Here is a 17,401-nt window from a genome sequence, read left to right on the forward strand (position 1 = left end):
TTTATAAAAAAAATCACAGAGAAAAGCATTACCGTCCTACCGGGAAAAACGCAGCCATTAACAAATTGGGCGAGAGCTGGGAGAGGTCTACACCAGCTGCAGTTCGGAATGTGTTTAAGCCATCTGTCTTTGTGCACTCCGTTTGTTTGGGATCGCAGCGCTGCCCATACCGCTCTGAGAGTAAGGGGGCTGTACAAACACCTGGGGATGAACGTGAGCACTTTTTAATGATGATACACAAAATCCAATGGATCTGACATGATTTGTGTTTAGAAAGCAGCCGGCTTTGGACCCTCCTCAACATAAGCCCATCTGGGTTCCCAATTTTCCTGAAAGCACTGCCGAGCATACCTTAGCTCTACCTGAGCCCTGCTGAGTGTTCTGAGTGCAAACAGATCTCAGCAGAGCTGCTCCTGTATTATTGACTTGGGCAAATACCCGCTGAAGGGAGGCCAAAGCAATCGGAGCATTTAATTATTTCTGACAAGCCACAGATTAGCGGGCTGAAGAAAAAAAAATGAGGAAAAAAATGACACCTTCATAAGGCAGGGCGCTGTGACCAGTCAGCTGCTTCTACAGCGTGCAGACACCAAAACATGTAAAAATATTAAGGCTTTCCATAATAATGCATTGGATTGCAGGGGAAAAAATAACTCATATTCCACTTCTATACATTGAACACAGAAGCTAAGGCGTAAGAAAGCATGAAGTCGGTAGGCAAATGCCACAACCTATTCAAACATGCTCCCGTTAACATAAACTGCAGAAGCAGCAAGTGGGAACAAGGAGGACCCAAACGAGGAACCCAAAGTGATTTCAGGCTGGGTTCCTGCTTGGGGGGAAGGAGCATGGAGACGCGATGCTCTGCAGCGGCACGTGCCTGCCGAGCCGCGCACGTACTGCTTCGTTACCGCTAACAATGTTCATTGGCAGGCTACAGCAGAAGGGGTAGAGAGACAGCAACACCACTGTGTTCACAGTTAATTACGTGTTAAGGCACGAAAAGGTCAAGGCAGGGGGACTGGAGCGTCTGCTGACATCTGGCAGCATTTTGGGGAAGTTTAGTTTCTCCCGAGGTCCTTGTTGACTCAAGCACGCTGATTTGCTTGCCGTTAATCGGAGGAAGTGGTAATGAGAACTGACTAATGACTGAGCTGCGCACCCCGAGGACTCATTCCAGTGTCAGTCATTGCATCGTGCTGAGCAGTCAGACAAAAGTAAGTTTTACTGGGATTTCAGCGACCCGTTAGCACCCTTCCTTGGCTCGTGGTGTTTGCACAACGTTCATCCGTCCTCCCCTGTATGATAAGCCAGTAAAAACTCTTGTGCTGGTATATCTCAGCTGACATGGCAGTGAAGGCATCACAGGCTGTGCTCTAATTCCTGGAGAGCTTGGACTGAAGGTCCCAGGGCATCCCAGCACCATCGCTCATGTCTTCAACGTTGCTGCGACCCCTGCAAACTAAATTAATAGAGGTCTATTAACACCTGCCATATGCACGCCTCTCTGCTTTTCTGTGCAAACACACTTGAGTGCCATTACTGTGTTGTTGCTCCAGATAAAGCTTAAAGGATCAGTATTTAATTGGAGCAGTAAGTTCAGGGTATGAGACGTGGTGTTTGCATTAGAGCAATTTGTCACAAAACTCGGAGGGAAACATCAGCAGTCAGATGATCCATTGCACACTCACCTCATTTAAATGCAATTCAATCTAGACAGACCATTTGGCACAAAAATTAGAAAGATGACTTAACAAAAGCACTTCTGAGACCGGTTGTCAGATATATGTGTGTGTGACACTCGGGGGGGGAGCTGTCCAAGGAAGCCTGTAGCCATTAATTGCTAGGTAGCAATTAAGGTGTCAGCCAATGTTTAAAGCTCTCCCCTGCCTTTCCTGGCCATTTTAAAGGCAACACAATGAAAAAAAAAAATTAAAATAGAGCAAAGCGCTCTCCCCCACACCACAGACCAAGCGTGAATCCTTAAGAGCACGGCTGGGCCAGAAGTGGATTTCTATGCAAACAACGCGCCGAATGCCTCTGCTTAATCACTCAGTTGCTCTGGGCAAATAGGAAAATGAAGTGAAGATAACCGTACAGTTCTAAAGTCACCATTCAGCCCCTCAGCTGAGACAGATGGCTTTTACTGATGTTGCTTCCTCTGGCATTCAGTGGAGGTTTTGGCAATCCTTTCTGGGTCTGGTTCTCAGCAACCCTGACGTGGGGGCAGTCAGTGCCTTCATTGCACATAATGCCCCACAGAACTGCAGAAGCCAGAAAAAAAAAAGGCTCTCTTCCAGCCAGTTTACCCCTTTCCTGTTTGGCAGAAGTGGCTTTCTTCACTGGTCCAGCAGTCGATGCACACCGCGTGTTGGCCTCACGTTGGTCTCTACCAGCAAGCATGGGAGATGCTCACTTTAGCTGACAAACGCTGGGAGTAAACTGGTGTTGGCAAAGAGTGCCAAATCCCCCATCGCTGTCACTGGCAGGGAACAGGAGAGCCCCAGTTTGGCTGGGACAAAGACGAGGTGCCCTTACCACTGCGCGACCTGGGCGGCGTCATCTGGTGCAGGGATGGACAGATAGCACAGGGCGATAAAGGAGAAGTTACAGCCCTTCTTCTCATCACCCTGTGAATCTGGAAAATTAAACTGGATTCTGGCCCAATTTCAAGTCATCCAGACCACAGCCCTGTAAGAGGGTCACTCCTAATTGACACAGGGCAAGCCAGGACCAGATGTCAAATCTAATGGGCCTGATCCTGTTCCTATTTACACCAGCATAGCCCCATGATGACACACTTAATTACTCACAATTAAATGTCCAATTGCTCACTATTACTCATTGAACAGTCATGGTGTTTTCTCTCCTTCCCTGGCAATAAGTCTAATATCTACTGTCACTGGCAGGTGTTGGCCAGGCCTAGGATGGAGTATTATGGGACAGGTAGGTATGAGAGTGCAATGGACGCACTTGTCAGAGACTGATGTGCTCCCTCTGAGCTCCTTTTCGGGCTGCAGCTGCCTCTGGTGAGCCTTGCCAGCTCCTGCACAGCCCACGGACCTCACTGCAGCTCTCCTGCCACCCTCCCTGACCCCCTCTGGGCTCCTGTGCAGCACCCCCCTGCACCTACATCCCTGGCACAGGGACCAAAACAGAGCAAAACCAAACAGAAGGAATCCGCTCTGCCACCGGACTGATTCTGCCGTTGGTACGAAAGCGTAGAGCAATGGGGTAATTGGAAGATGCTGCAAGTAGAGATAACTTGTACTTAATAAACGAGTCTTTTCTTGGAAGGTGATCCCGCTCTCAGCTGCTCTTTTATCTCCTCCAAAGGCATGGCTTTAATTCTGTAGGCAGCGAGGGCTCCTGCAGATGCAAGCTATACAAGAGACACCACGCTCTTCAGGGACAATTACAGCTATAAAAGTTTAGCATAAAGCTCAGGTGAGCAGTAGCAGAATGCTGCCAGCCACGGGCTTTTAATTCCCAAAGTGGCTCCTGAAAAAGATAAGATAGAGCCCAACCAGATTAAGTAACTTCAAAGCAAGCAGCAAAGCATTTACGGGGTGCTGGAATAGAAGGCGGCTGTCGGGAGCATTAATGAATAAAACAGGTAGAGCTTCCTCACTGGTCTGTTCCTCGGCCCTTCCAGGCTTTTGGAAGTCTCCTGTGATTAGTACTGTCTGCTAACCAGATTGTAGCACCCAGATAATGCAGGAATGTGCAATACAGAAACAGCTAAGAGACTGATACAGGAAAGTCAGTAGAAGCTCTGCGGATTAGTCTTCTCCAATCGGTTATCCGAGGAAGAACGATACCGAATCGCTGTTCAAAAGGATGCGCAAAGCTCTTATTGTTGCTCTAATCACCAACTTTCTCAGGAAAATTAAGCAATTTGCTAACTGAGAACTCGTGACGCCTCATCATTACGCTAACCCTGCGCTTCAGGTGACTCACCCAGCCCGAAGCTGGCTGCGCCGTTTGGGGCCGCACGCAGCCGTCGCCTCCGGTGCGCGGCTGCTCCTGAGCAATGAGCAGCGGCTGCTCCTGAGTCACCTCGGCTCTGTCTCGGTGTGGCTGCCGCTTCCCAGAGGGGGAAAAAGTAAAATAAATGAGGCTTGAGACGGAAGGAATCTTTTCTAAGTTGAGATGGGGAAAAAAAATAGCTGCGCTTTCTGATGTTGTTTGACCTGGATGATCAGAAACCCAGCAGATGAGTCTCATGAGTGCCAAGTGATACATCTGAAATTAGCACCGTCCAAGTCATGGCAGGGGCAGAGCCTCCTGCTGTAGAAGGCAGAGCACCATCTCACAGCAGGCTTTTCCCTTCTCCTCCGCCTACAGGAAGGGTAAATGATCCTCAACCCACCGAACAGAGGAGGCACCAAACCCCATGACTTACCCAAAACCACAGGGGCTCAGCAGCAGGCATCGCTTCCCACTGGTGCCCTTGCCACCTGCAGATGCCCCTATCCCAGGTGAGAAGTAACAGCGACATTAAGCGACTTGTATTTTATGTTCACCTCTGACGTAAGCTCTCTCCATCACTTAAATGCCGTGGTTTGACATCCCCATCTCCACTTCACGTCATGCAGACAGGTCAGACCTCAATGCTGAAGGATGAACGTATCTCCAGGGGCTTCTGCAGTTAATTATACACCTGATATTGCTTATACACTGATATTGGCCGTGCGTCAAAGGACTAAATAGACTGATTAGAGAATTAGTATTATGGCTGCAGTGCAACCAGGGAACACCACGGCCACCACAGTACTCCAGTTTCCTAATTTAAGCACAGCAATTGTGCTCACGCGCTGGGGGAGTGCCAAACACTGTCCTGCGGAGCTGTCTGCAACCACTTCAACCGCCAGTCATCCCCAAAGGGGACGTTTTAGTTCTGACCATCGTGAGTTGGTCTGAGCCAGCTCCACCAGCCTCTGTAACTCCCCATGCAGCCTCTTGGAGAGTCCTCTCCTTGCTTCACTTCCTGGCCGCTGCAGGACGGGCTGGGTAACATAGAGCAACCTGCCTGAGGCTGAATTGTTCTGGGACCAGGAGGATTTGGCATCTGCAAAGCATCAGGGCAAGGCGAGTCCCAAAAGCACCACGAAACCAGCCCAGCAGGCTGTGCTGAGGAGGGAGGGATGCTCGTCAGCCACGTACGCTCTGCCTTATGGATATAGGATCCAAACCCCATCCTCCACACCCCTGGGGCGGTGAGAAGAGCCTGGCAGCACCTCCTGAAGACCCTCTGCACATGCAGACCTTGACATCTTCTTCTGAAGGGTTCCTTCAGCCAAGCCAGCTGTTCACAAGCAAATCTCACACCGGCGAGCAGACCTGTAAGCAGAGCAGCAGGTGTATCGATAACAGCCATCACTGCGTACACCAGCCCAGACAGGGAAAAGGACACGTCCCCCGCTGTGCCTCTGCAGAAACCCATCCATCCATCAGCACGCAGCGACGGGACGGGACAGGAGGAACAAGCCTGGCAGCCAACATCGCGTCGAGAAGCGCCCAGGAGAAGCAGCGTTGGCAGCCACATCGCGCCTAGGCCCTTCCGTAGTTTTTGGGAAGTGTTGGCAGCCCCGGCCCAGCTGGGGATGGGCAACTTCACCGCAACGCCTCCGGTCTGAAGTTTGTAATTTGGGGCTGCTCTCACAGTCAGAGGGGAGCCAGCTCTTGTCGCAGGACCAGCTGCGGTTTATTGCACTTGATGAGGCAGGTGGGAGAAATTAAGGGCCCGTTGCTCAGGCCAAGCTTTATCTTTGCACCGTTAAAGCACCAGCCCCCTGCTTTTTCTGCAGCCCTACAGGAGGAGAGCGCAGGCACCAGCTCTGCTTGTAGGCTGATGGCGAGCACAAAGCAGAACCCCGATATCTCCAGCACCTCCCCAGGGTGAAGCACACCCCAAAAGGCTGCTTGTGTCCCTTCGGGGGGGGGGGGGAGCACGACCCACACGTTTCGGGCCGGGCCCCGCTTCCAACGAGCTGCACCTGGCCCCTGCTGCCGGCCCCTGCCTTAAAGCTGGGGCCGGGAGGGGCAGGTGGGGGTCCGCGCCCATGGATGGCGCCTCGCCGCTGGAGAGGTACCTGGAGCACTGCACCGGGCAGGTACCGGGCCGGGAGAGGGGGGGGAAAAGTTAAAAAATAAAGTGATTTAGAAAAAAAAAATGACTGCGTTGGCCGGGAATCGAACCCGGGTCAACTGCTTGGAAGGCAGCTATGCTCACCACTATACCACCAACGCCGCGCTGAGGAAGTTTTTCCCGCCCACCTCCCAAGTATAGCGTCACCATTAGGCCCTCCCCTGTTTTCCTGTGGTATTAGGGTGGCTTTTCTCCTTTCTCTGAGGATTTTTCATGCCTTTAACCCCCCAAGTGATTTATTTATACGGACGTGGGGCTGTTGGAGCACATCCACAGGATGCTCAGAGGCCAGAGCCCCTCTGTTGTGGGGACAGGCTGAGGGAGCGCTGCTCACAAGGACCAGGAGGTGTAGGCCCTGAGAGGGCAGGAGGCTCTGATCTCTTGGTGTTGGCTGGCAAACTGTTGGAAAAATCTTTTTTATCTATTAAAAACGTCCCTCCTGGTGGAAGGGACTGCTGCAGGTGGTTGTAGAGATAACAGGCTGAGACTGGGAGAGGGCTGGGCTCCTCAGCTGAGCCTTGCGTTCACCCAAGGGACACAACTTCTTCATCTGCATGTGCTCCTTTTCACTGACTTGCTACCTCCTATCTTAAACTATTTTACACCCCAGAAAGTAGAATCCAAGCTGCTTAAATCCAGAGATCTACTGGTGGCAGTCAGCAAAGCCCTCTGAACTTGCCCCATAAGCTGCGTAACATGGTGAAGTATAACCAGGGTTTTACAAATGCAGCTAAATTTGCTATTTCAGATTTGTTGGGGTATTTGATAGAAGAAGATGAATGGGGTGCCATTAAAAAAAGCAACATCTGTTGCTAAAAAAGCTGGATTTGATTTATGTATACCTGGGTCACATGGACTACTGCAGTGGAACCAAAATGGCTGTTTCCCCTCAAACCTGGTGATCTCAGGCAGGATCTGTGTGTAAAATCTCCTTTCTGGAGCTGCTGGGAAGTGTCTGAAGCTATGCAGCTGATGGGGCCTTCAGTGAAGTTAATTAACGTGGAGTCTATAGTAATAACCCTTGGCAGCCAGCCCAAGATAAACATGGTCTTGTGCCCCCTTTCGAAGTCCCTGAGCATCTGTCTAACAAGAGAGCAATCTTCCCCAGTGCTTAACCCTATAAGGGCTTTTTCTCTCCAACTTTCCATGCAATTGTTCTGAGAAAGAAAGATTTGCTTTCTATTTCTATCTACTTTAAGCAGTTTACCTGTTTTTTATTTTTTTCAGTGGTCTAAAGCTTCTTGTCTCTTGTACCATTCATCTACTAGCTTCTTTCTTTAAGCGATACCACAAACTGCTTTGCAATTGTTTTTTTGACCATTATTTCTCAAGATGTCTGATGTGTGAGTAGTCTTGCAGGCTTGCAGTGACAAGGCTTTTTTTTGTACCATCTTCTGCACATTGTGGTTGACAGAAAACTTTCCTAGCTGAGTCTTATATAGATAAGTCTTGGTCTATTGGAGGTCTTAAAGAGACTGTGCTTTCCTTCTCCTAACAAAAAAAAAAGCTAAAATTTAAAATACTTATTCCATAATGTATTGCTATTTGTAAGTAACCATCTACTGTTTTAAAGTAACTTGTATCTGACTTGGGTGGCTTAAGATGTGGATCGGACTTGCCAATTCTTGGGTCCTGTTTTCCAAAGAGCTGAGGGGCTGAGGTTTCATTCAGTAGTGCTCTGCCCCAGATCTCATATGGGGCTCTGCATCTAGAAGCCAGCTTTACAAACAGTTTTGAACCCCCCAGGTATTCACACTTCAGAGCTAGACCTGCTTGTATCCATATTTACACTAAGGGTTCTCAGCAAAGATTTGTCACAAGAGTCCTCCAAGCTGCAAGTGCTTTCTCCAGGCAGACGTACTGCAGAGGAACTAGGTGCAGAGACCTCCTCGTGTGCAGAGCACGCGCGGCCGTGCTGTTGGCTGAGCTGATCAGCGCAGAGCATAGAGCAGCGCTAGCTCCGGGCTGCGAAGCATTGATCTGGAAACCCTGCTCCCTCCGGAGCTCAGGCAGTCGCTGCCAACTTGAGGGCCTCTGTCTTGTGTGCAGTTTTGTGTTCTGATTTGTGCTTCAGTTTAAGTCCTCGGTGCTAAAATTGCTTAAATGCACACAAAACCTCTTGTACGGATCATCTACTCCAAGCTGTCACCTGCTGTGGGTAGCAGCAGCAATCTCCTTCTTGGAAGAAGCTTTCCACTGACTAGAGGCTTGTGCCCACATGAATAAGGGAATAAATTCCTGAACTCTTGCCTTCTCAATGCCACAATGCCTCTAAAACGCTTTTAATTCTTTTTTAAGTGATGCTGATAAAGGAGGGCATTAGTATGCAAGAACTTGCTTGCAGATATGTTGAATGCCTTAATCGCTTGATCTGGGAAGGATTCTGGCTTTGCTGACTGCTTCTCGCTTGAATTACTCTGGTAACCTCCTGCAGCTGAATGCTTAATTCGCTCGTGCGTCTGTGAACTGCTGCCCTCTATTGCACAAATCTAACACAACGCTGACACACTGTCCCCTGGTAGCAGCGAGGGGAAACGGCAATATACTGAACGAGAGTGAAAGCCGGCCAGAAAATGCCAGCTGTCTTCCTTGGAAAAACTCGCTAACAGTTATGTTGGTTATGTATGTAACTGAGGCACGACGAAGGCTGCGAAGGGCAAAGCGCCAGCATTGTTCCTCCAATTACTGCCGGAGGTATACGCACGGTTTCTCAATTTGTGGCATTACTGACGTATTCTAGACCGCCTTTGAAATGCGGTGGGAAAATGTGCATATCCACTCTAAAAATCATTTGGGGGAAAAGCTATCTGTTTTTATATGCTGACAGACAAGCAAATGATACCCTTTCAAATCTTAAGACTGTTCTCTCTATAATACTTATGGGGAAAAATAATTGGAACTTCTCGATTGAATAGAAAACGTACCTTAATGTAGTCTCCCAGTTGAAGTAAATGTTTTAATATAAGATCCTTAGTGACACACTTTTTCTCAATTCAAGGATGACCTCTCAGCTAGTCCTCAGCTGTTTACTTCCATGAGCCCTTATGATGTGGACCTTCCGATTCAAACTGAAGATGGATCGTTTGGTTCTCAATTTAATCAGCTCAAGGAGCTTCCTGCAGACTTCTCCTCTGTGGACCTCAGCTTTCTTCCAGATATTACTCAAGATAACAAAGAGCAAAACCTATCTGAGGATGGTCATGAAATGCAAGAGAAGCTTGATGGGTCAGTATCAAGAAACCAGGACAGTGGTATCTTCGTGAATGAAAGCAGCTTATGCCCAGATGCAACTCAGCCATCCCCTGAAGAGTCCAGTGTGTGTCCCCCTCTGACACCAATGACTCCTGTGACCCCAGTGACACCTGCTTCAGAAAGCTCTGGCATAGTTCCTCAGTTACAGTAAGTTTATGCAGCATATATAAGTTACAGGAACAGCACCATCTTCATTGAAGATCAGTCTCGTTGAAAATTAGCTGTGTTTTGCTTGAAGTGCAAGGTATTGCTGACTTCTCGCTTACTAGGGGATGTAGCAAGTGTGGTTTGGTCTTAAATAAGCCCACCCATGAAACTAGGGAAGGGAAAAAGGGTGGGCACTGTTTATTTTTCTTTGAGAGGTGGAGCAAATGAACAGACAATATTGGAAGGCAACTAGATACTGTGCTGAAGAATGCAAAATAGAAATGGCATGGAACAATACAGCTTAGCAAAACAGAGGAGAGTGGACTTGATAAACATGCTGGTTGAGTAAGCATCTGAAATGCCTCTGGCTTCTTAAGGGGGAAGACTTTCTCCTGGGAGGCAGGAGAGGAAGTCTCTCCATAGGAGAAGCATTTGGTAGAATGACTTACTGTACAGTATGCATTGCTAGTTACTTCTGTCTGCAGGACAAGACAGAAAACACTTGAAAAGGTTTCCTTCCAGCAAGGAGAATGCTGAGGATGACAATAGACTCCAAGGGTTTAAAGATCTGTCTGCTCTCCTGAGAGAAAGAAGAGTCTGAACTGAGCAAAGGAAAGGGACATGAAAAGAAGTGAGAGGGACCCTGGCCGCCTTTAAAAAGATCTGATCCTGTCTGGGCTAGAGCAAATATAGAGAACTTAAACCTCTAGAGACTAACGTACCCTTACCTACCTTACCAGTGCAGTAATAACTCTGAATTGCACCATTATGGAGTATTACAAAGCAGTAAAAAAAAAAAGTGTTGTAGTTATTGGAAGATGCACAAACTTAGTATTCAGGGACTAACAATTTTGTGCCTTGTTATATTTCCTCCTGTGAAAAACTAATCTTGATATTGAATTACTTAAATTCTGCCAAAAGTAGCTTAGTACTAGAGTGGGGAAGAGGAAGGCAGGAAATTAGTTGATGGCAACTATTAATTGGGCTGTGGCTTTGCGTTAGCTAATAATGTTGGGGTTTTGCTCTGTAATGCCTTGCTTTTGCAATAAGAAAATCCCTTTCTCATTCCTTAGGAATATAGTGTCGACTGTAAACTTGGCTTGCAAACTAGATCTGAAGAACATAGCTCTGCATGCCAGAAATGCGGAGTATAACCCAAAGGTAAATCTTGAGGGCTAAGCTTTATTCCCTTATTTATTAATATATATTAATTTCTTTATTAATTTCTAAATTTGTTAATTTCTGACCTGTGTTGCAGAAATTCACTGGGAATAGGTGGGAATTTCTGTAAGTGACTTCAGACTGCTCAACAAAAATGTAAGGGAACAAACAGTGGTCCCATGATGGCAGTCTTAAACCCACAGGTTGTAGGGAAGTATTTACCACCCTGAAATATACATAAAACAACACTTTTGCAAAGTAAAGGCATGTGCTGAGCTTTGTGGAAGTGTTAATTCTTGAGAGAACGAATAGACGTGGTACCAGCTAAATATCTCGGCTTGACTGCGAGCTTTTCCTTTGGATTTGTAGAGATTTGCTGCGGTGATCATGAGAATCAGGGAACCACGAACAACAGCCCTTATCTTCAGTTCAGGAAAAATGGTCTGTACAGGAGCAAAAAGGTGGGTTGTTTTTTTTTGCTTTTCTCTCCTCTAAGGTCATACAGCTGACCAAAAGCCTTGTTTAAATTATCTAGCAAAAAGCTTGCTATTAACTACAAGAAAAATGAAGCACTAGTCTTGAAAATGTCTATTTTTCTTCATGACAGGAGTTCAGTAATTACTGAACCGCATGCTTCTGCCCCTGAATATAGATTGAGCTGAGCAGACATTAGCAAAAAAGCTGCTAAAATGCCCAGGAGTTGTTAAGGGTTTATTTGCATTTCTCACTGACTTTAAAGTGAGTTGGGACATAACTTGTGTCTGTCAAGTCTCTCTTTTGGTGTCTGGCTTCACTAGTCAACACATCTGCCTCTAGAGAAAATGGGAGCTGGGGAAAAGCAAAAATTTCTGTACTCTGAAGGTTTTGTCCTCAAGTTCAGCATCTGCCTTGATATATTTTTTTCAATGCATCATCTCATTGACAGTTTAGGGTCTTAACTTACAGCTTAGAAGGCCTATTCTCTGATCTCTACCTAGTTAGATGACTGCACTGGTATCTGCAGTCTCCCTCCTGGATCAGCTTCAGTCTGAGGGATGAGACACTGCCCTGTAATCCTTGGACAGGGGAAACCTCTGGGCGATGTAACATGCTCCAGTGTGCTCAGTTAAACCACGGGAAAATGAACACCAAAGTGTGTCATTCCTTTTAGCTCACTGAAGTGGTTTTGGGGGTAGAATCTTACTATTTGGAGCATTAGCATACCTTTTTCTGGAGTACAGATTAACATGGTGGTGGCTCTAACCTGAATTCCAGCTTCAGAGCAGAAGAAAGCACTCAACACAGCTGCTTCCCCCTTCTGCTCTTCCCTCAGTGAAGAGCAGTCACGGCTCGCAGCAAGGAAGTACGCGCGCGTGGTGCAGAAGCTGGGCTTCCCTGCCAAGTTCCTGGACTTCAAGATCCAGAACATGGTTGGGAGCTGTGATGTGAGGTTCCCCATCCGGCTGGAGGGGTTGGTTCTCACTCACCAGCAGTTCAGCAGGTACGTGGGAGGGAGAGGTATGGCACCACGTAGCTTGGAGCATTGTCTTTGTAAGCTGTAAAGAAACTCAATTTCTGAAGTCATACAAGCCTGGCAAAATAATGCAGTAATTAACTGGGTACTGAATATCAAGCACATATTTTGCTCACCAAAACTGGTTCAGTGGACAAAAGAAGTGGCTGTAGGTAATATGTTAAAATACGGACAGTAGGGCTTATTTTTTTTGCAATAACTCCTGTTCTGAGTGGGGCACAGGCCAAAATGACCCTCTGCTTAATTGCTACGGTGACGTACTGCAGCTGGCAGCAAAGCTTCCAGTGCCTGAAACTGGTGCAATGCAACAGGGATGGGCTCTGCAGAACTTCCCTCCTTGTGGTGCTCACTGCTTCCTCCTTGCAGGGATGCTGTTAGCAGCAGCTTTGGAAACCTCGTAATAGAGAGCATACCCCCTGCGTTTGAGCACTTCGGGGTAAATGGGAGGTACACGAGAGCCGGTTAAGATGAAGGGTTCACAAATTGCAAGAAGCTAATTGCTGCTTTGGTTAACAAAGAGAATCTATTTTGTGAAAGCTTTCTTTGTCCATGAATATTGTTTGACAATCCTGTGTTGCAGCATATCAGCTACATACAGAGAAATGTACACCAGGAACTTTTGTTTAATCTGAGCTGTACTGGTGATCAGAGTTCTACAAGTCTCCTATTACTTCCAAGTGCAATGTCAAAGCATAGGTAGCATACTTATTCACTGCAGACTGTGAATAGGAAAAAAAAAGATTAAACAATTCAGATTTAATTGAAGCAGCTTTTAAGCTACTTGGATCTATGGAAAATCAGATTCAGAAGTGGCTCATATGCATTTAAAAGTAGGCACAGAGAACTACCAGCTCTAGTTGGGTTTACTAGGTTTTTCTCCAAGACATTTAGACCCTGACCTGCCTTTCTCTGGCTAGCTAGCTAAAATCTGTAGGTTTAATTACTCAGCTGTCAGCATGGTTAAAGAGTACTTCATGCATACAACACTGAATCAGTACTTGCATTTTACTAATCTTACCTGCTTGTTTTGAAACAGCTACGAACCTGAACTATTTCCTGGCCTTATTTATAGGATGGTCAAACCAAGGATAGTGTTGCTTATCTTTGTGTCTGGAAAAGTTGTACTGACTGGTAAGTGGTCTCTTGCTGTATTATCTGTAACCAAGTGCTACCACATCTTCCAAGGAAGTGTTTAAATTGAGCATTACTAAACTGATATCTTGCTGCAGTAAGCCACTTAGCAATCTTTGTCATGCCTACTGCTGCTTATCTGTGTTTTCTGCGGATAATAATATCGGTATTGTTGCCCTAGAACCTTATATTGCTTCATATAGTGTCTCAGCTTTCCGTGTCATTAAACTTGAGTATCTTTATTTTATTCAAAGCATAATGCTTTGTGTCAGCGTACTGAATCCCAACAGGAGGCTGACATGCCAGTAACCACTCACAGTTGCTTAAATATGAATATCACAATAGGCAATTTAAAATTGGACAGGAAGCAAACTTCTTAAAACATTTCACTGACAACATGTACTAAGGATTATTAGAGGAAAGGGTGGAGACGTAAGAGTCTGTTCCAGACAGTTTGGCAAACTCATGAGCAAAAGCCTTATGAGTAAGTGTGCTCAGCAAATATCTGTACCTTGGATCCCACGGCAAAAAAAAAGCTAAACTGTGAGTGCATGTTTCCAGCACATTCTGTTGTAAAGCTTATGAAAATACCTTTACACAGCTGTACAGAAAGGTAAATGGGTACTTGTGGTTCCCAGAGGAACCTAACATTGCATGTATATTTATGACAGAGCTTTGAGGTGTGTGAACAGCAAAAGAAGCCTTACAGTTTCTCACAATCATAGATCAGGAGCTAATTGAACTGCAGAGCAGTCAGGATGAAGTTTAAATGCTTCCCCCTCTAAAGCCCCACCACCTTCCTTCTGGGCCCACTGAAAACATACTGGCTACCCCCCAAACAGAACATGTCTGGGGATATACTAACACCCTAGAGTGCAAAGCATGCCCAGAAGGACTAAAGCTAGTCCTTGCCTGTGAACACTGGGCCCAATTGTAATGACAAAATGGAATCTGTTAAGCTGAATTTCTTCCCTAATCCCAAAAGGTTCTTGTGGTAACTCAGACGAATTAGTCACGTCTAACCATGTCCTGTGCTCGTGGAAGTGGAAGAGTTTACACATCTGTCCTGGGTACAGCTTAGTCCAATTGTTAGTTCATTTAAATGCAGTTTGCTTGTAGTTAATGCCTATTACACTCTTGTGGTAGACAAGTATCACTGGCAAGGACTGTTCCTCCCTGCTGCAGTACAGTTGGCATGCAACACTGGTATTAAAGATTTGCTTGTGGTAATGTGGATAAGGATGGCTTGGAAATCACAGGTGACCTAACAAACCTTAAAGCTGCTTGGAACTGGGAGAGAGGAATTGTCAAACTGTGAATGAATGGGATAAACGCCCTTCATTTCTTGTTTCCATCTTTCCACTCCTCGAGAGGCAGAGCTGTTATTGTTAAGCAGATAAAACTGATTCTTATGACTGGTTTTATTTAAAGCCAATGTTTGGCACCTGTCAGGAGGAACTGACTGCTGTTTTGGTGCTACAACATAAAACTAATCTTAAAGCAAAGCAAGCTATAAATTGTTCTTCGAGGTGGCAGAAGTAAGATGATAAAAATTCTGCCTTAAACTAGTATTTGACAAAAGTTCTTGAATTTTTTATTTAAACTGCTGCATTTCTTCATGGTTTCTAATCTCATCATTAGATTTGAGGTGCATTCAGTTATTCTCAATGCTCTAATTTTTAATGTGTTGGTTTTATTTTTCTGAATGTCTTTACAGGGGCAAAAGAGCGTTCTGAAATCTATGAGGCATTTGAGAACATCTATCCCATTCTAAAAGGTTTCAAGAAAGCGTCATAACACGGCCCATAAAGAAACTAGCAGTAATATACAGGCTTGTAATACAAGGCACGGAATAGAAGCCAAGGGTATTCCTGGACCCAATTGTACAGGTGTGGACTATTAAGCAAATGACACTTTTTGAATGCTATAAATGCGGATGCCTTGCTATAGTTTGTGAAAAGTTTTTTTGCTTGCAGATTTGCTGTCTGTAATCCACTTGAGTTCTGACAACTTCTGTCAAGCTGAGAAATTTGCCAAACAAATGTGCTTTTAATAGAAAGCATAATAAGGTTGCACTTATATTTTGTAATGGAAGCCTTGTGCCTCATCCCTGTTAAACAGATGAATCAACAATGTACTTCAAACTAGCTACATCAAAATTCTCAGCTTTAAGTACTGAAGGTTAGCTCCTGTAATGAAGTACTTTCATGTTCAAACTCAAAATATATTTTTGTCTACAACACAGCTTAAAAATCCAGTATGACTTGATTCCAATGTTTTGAAGACAGTGAACGTAGAGGACATCTGACTCCCTCTAATCCCACAGGTTGGATAAACTTATGTAATGGTGCTGATACTCTTTTCAGAGAACACATTCAAGGACCCTGACAGTGTTGGAACATACCTGTAAAGGGGAACTGGGGTGGGGGAGAATGAAGCCAATTCTGCAATTTGTCTGACATGGGTTAACAAAGTGGTACCCAATTGCATTACTGAAATCCTCTCAGATGCTCTTCAGGCTTGCTTGGCCTGAAAAGCAAACTTGTTAATTAGGAACTACTTTTAAAATGGACTTGAAGAAAACAAAGTCTTGGATGTTCAAGGCTTAATTACCTAGGTTATTTAATCTGAGCTCAGGCAATGGCACTACATGAAAGCATTTGGTAATTTCCTTTTGTCTCTCATCTCCAAGGGAATTCAAGGCTTCCTTTGCTGAAGCTGTCACGCTCAGGTGGGTAACGTGACAAGGAAAAGTGTAAAGATGATCCCTTGACTGTTCTGGTACCTCCTACGATTCCCAAGAAGCCAAGTTTTTATTCCAGAACAGGGCTGCTGGTGTTTGTGTTTGTATCCTCCCCTTGTTTTCTACCAAAGGTGGGACAGATCTGTCAGGAAGCTCCGTGAGCCACTAGAGGTTGCTATTTGATGACTTAAGCGTAACCCATGCTGAAGGCTCTCTGCCAGCCTCGATAGATACCCACACTATGGGCGACGGCGTAATACAGAATACAGGGCAGGGCGTCACGGTCTTACCGGGCTTAGTTTTGCTGTCACCAGTTCACTTCTGACTTGGTGCGGACGTGACCTCAACTTGTCTGTAATGTCTCTCATGTGCTTTCATAACCGTCCCTTTGCTCCTCTGGAAAGAAAGCTTGAAAAACTTCATGCGCTTCCTTGTGATAAACTGGTCTTGACTACGTTATCAGCTTCTTTGTCACAATCAGACTGTGTATTTCCAAACTCAAATCTATTCTAAACAGAGGCTTACTTCTCTGTTTGTTTTCAAACCCTGCGGACTTTCCACAGCTATGGGCTGAACTTTTATTTGCACTGTAGCTGTAAAAGCTGATAAGCTTGAATTACCAGAATCCCTGCAAGTGAAAAGCAACAACCTGTTCTTATTGGGGTGGTGGGAGAAAGCTTATCTAAGGTGAGCCTCCTTCAAGGAATAAATCTGCTTTTTCATTAAGAGCTAGCTGAATAATTTCACCAGAGAAGTCAATGCTCTTTAAAAGTGTGGATAAAGCTTTAAAGATAAGAAATGGTCTCTGTGCTTTTTCAGAGCTACTGATAACTTTGTTTGCTATGGTAACTTGTCTTAAAAACAAGTATCTTGGTTCTTTCCATGCAGTGCTGCCCATGCTAGTATTTTGTAGCACTTAAATACACAAGGAAGGAAAAAAATAAGGGCTGGGGTTTTTACTTTTGAACTGGGGCATTTAGTTTTTTGTAGTGACAGTAGTGCTTCAAGACCTGATGTGGGGTTTTGTTACTTTGAATGCCCAGTTTTCTCACTAGCCTCCCACAGAGCACTGTCTGATTCTGGCTGACAGTACCCCTCTTAATCTTGACTAATCTCGACTTGTGGCTCCATACAGGGGCTGGGGCAAGGACATCTATCTGCTAGCCTGTCATGTTTAAGGATGTGTATTAATAGTTGTGACCTCTTTTAAGCAAAGGTTGGCTCTTGGTACTGAAATATTACCCAAATACTATCACATATTTGTTAGCCATAGCTTCTGCTGAGGTACAGACCAGTGAGGGTG

The 17,401-nt window shown here is 45.6% G+C and overlaps 1 protein-coding gene across 3 annotated transcripts; it reads left to right on the plus strand.

Moving 5' to 3' along the window:
• Nucleotides 1-5,923: 5,923 nt before the first annotated feature.
• On the plus strand, nucleotides 5,924-17,350 carry TBPL2 (TATA-box binding protein like 2). Of its 3 annotated transcripts, none has more exons than XM_080593812.1 (7): nucleotides 5,924-6,116; nucleotides 9,150-9,550; nucleotides 10,624-10,711; nucleotides 11,081-11,172; nucleotides 12,024-12,191; nucleotides 13,261-13,355; nucleotides 15,073-17,350. In XM_080593812.1, the coding sequence occupies exons 1-7, from the start codon at nucleotides 6,066-6,068 to the stop codon at nucleotides 15,150-15,152; spliced, it is 975 nt and encodes a 324-aa protein (XP_080449938.1). In that variant the 5' UTR covers nucleotides 5,924-6,065; the 3' UTR covers nucleotides 15,153-17,350. The 3 variants fall into 3 exon arrangements, with proteins under 3 accessions (XP_080449938.1, XP_080449939.1, XP_080449940.1); XM_080593813.1 differs by having other exon boundaries at nucleotides 13,297-13,355; XM_080593814.1 differs by having other exon boundaries at nucleotides 5,988-6,112.
• The last annotated feature ends 51 nt before the right edge of the window (nucleotides 17,351-17,401 follow it).

The sequence above is a fragment of the Anser brachyrhynchus genome (assembly GCF_964034855.1).
Source record: "Anser brachyrhynchus genome assembly, chromosome: 5".
Lineage (NCBI taxonomy): Eukaryota > Metazoa > Chordata > Aves > Anseriformes > Anatidae > Anser > Anser brachyrhynchus.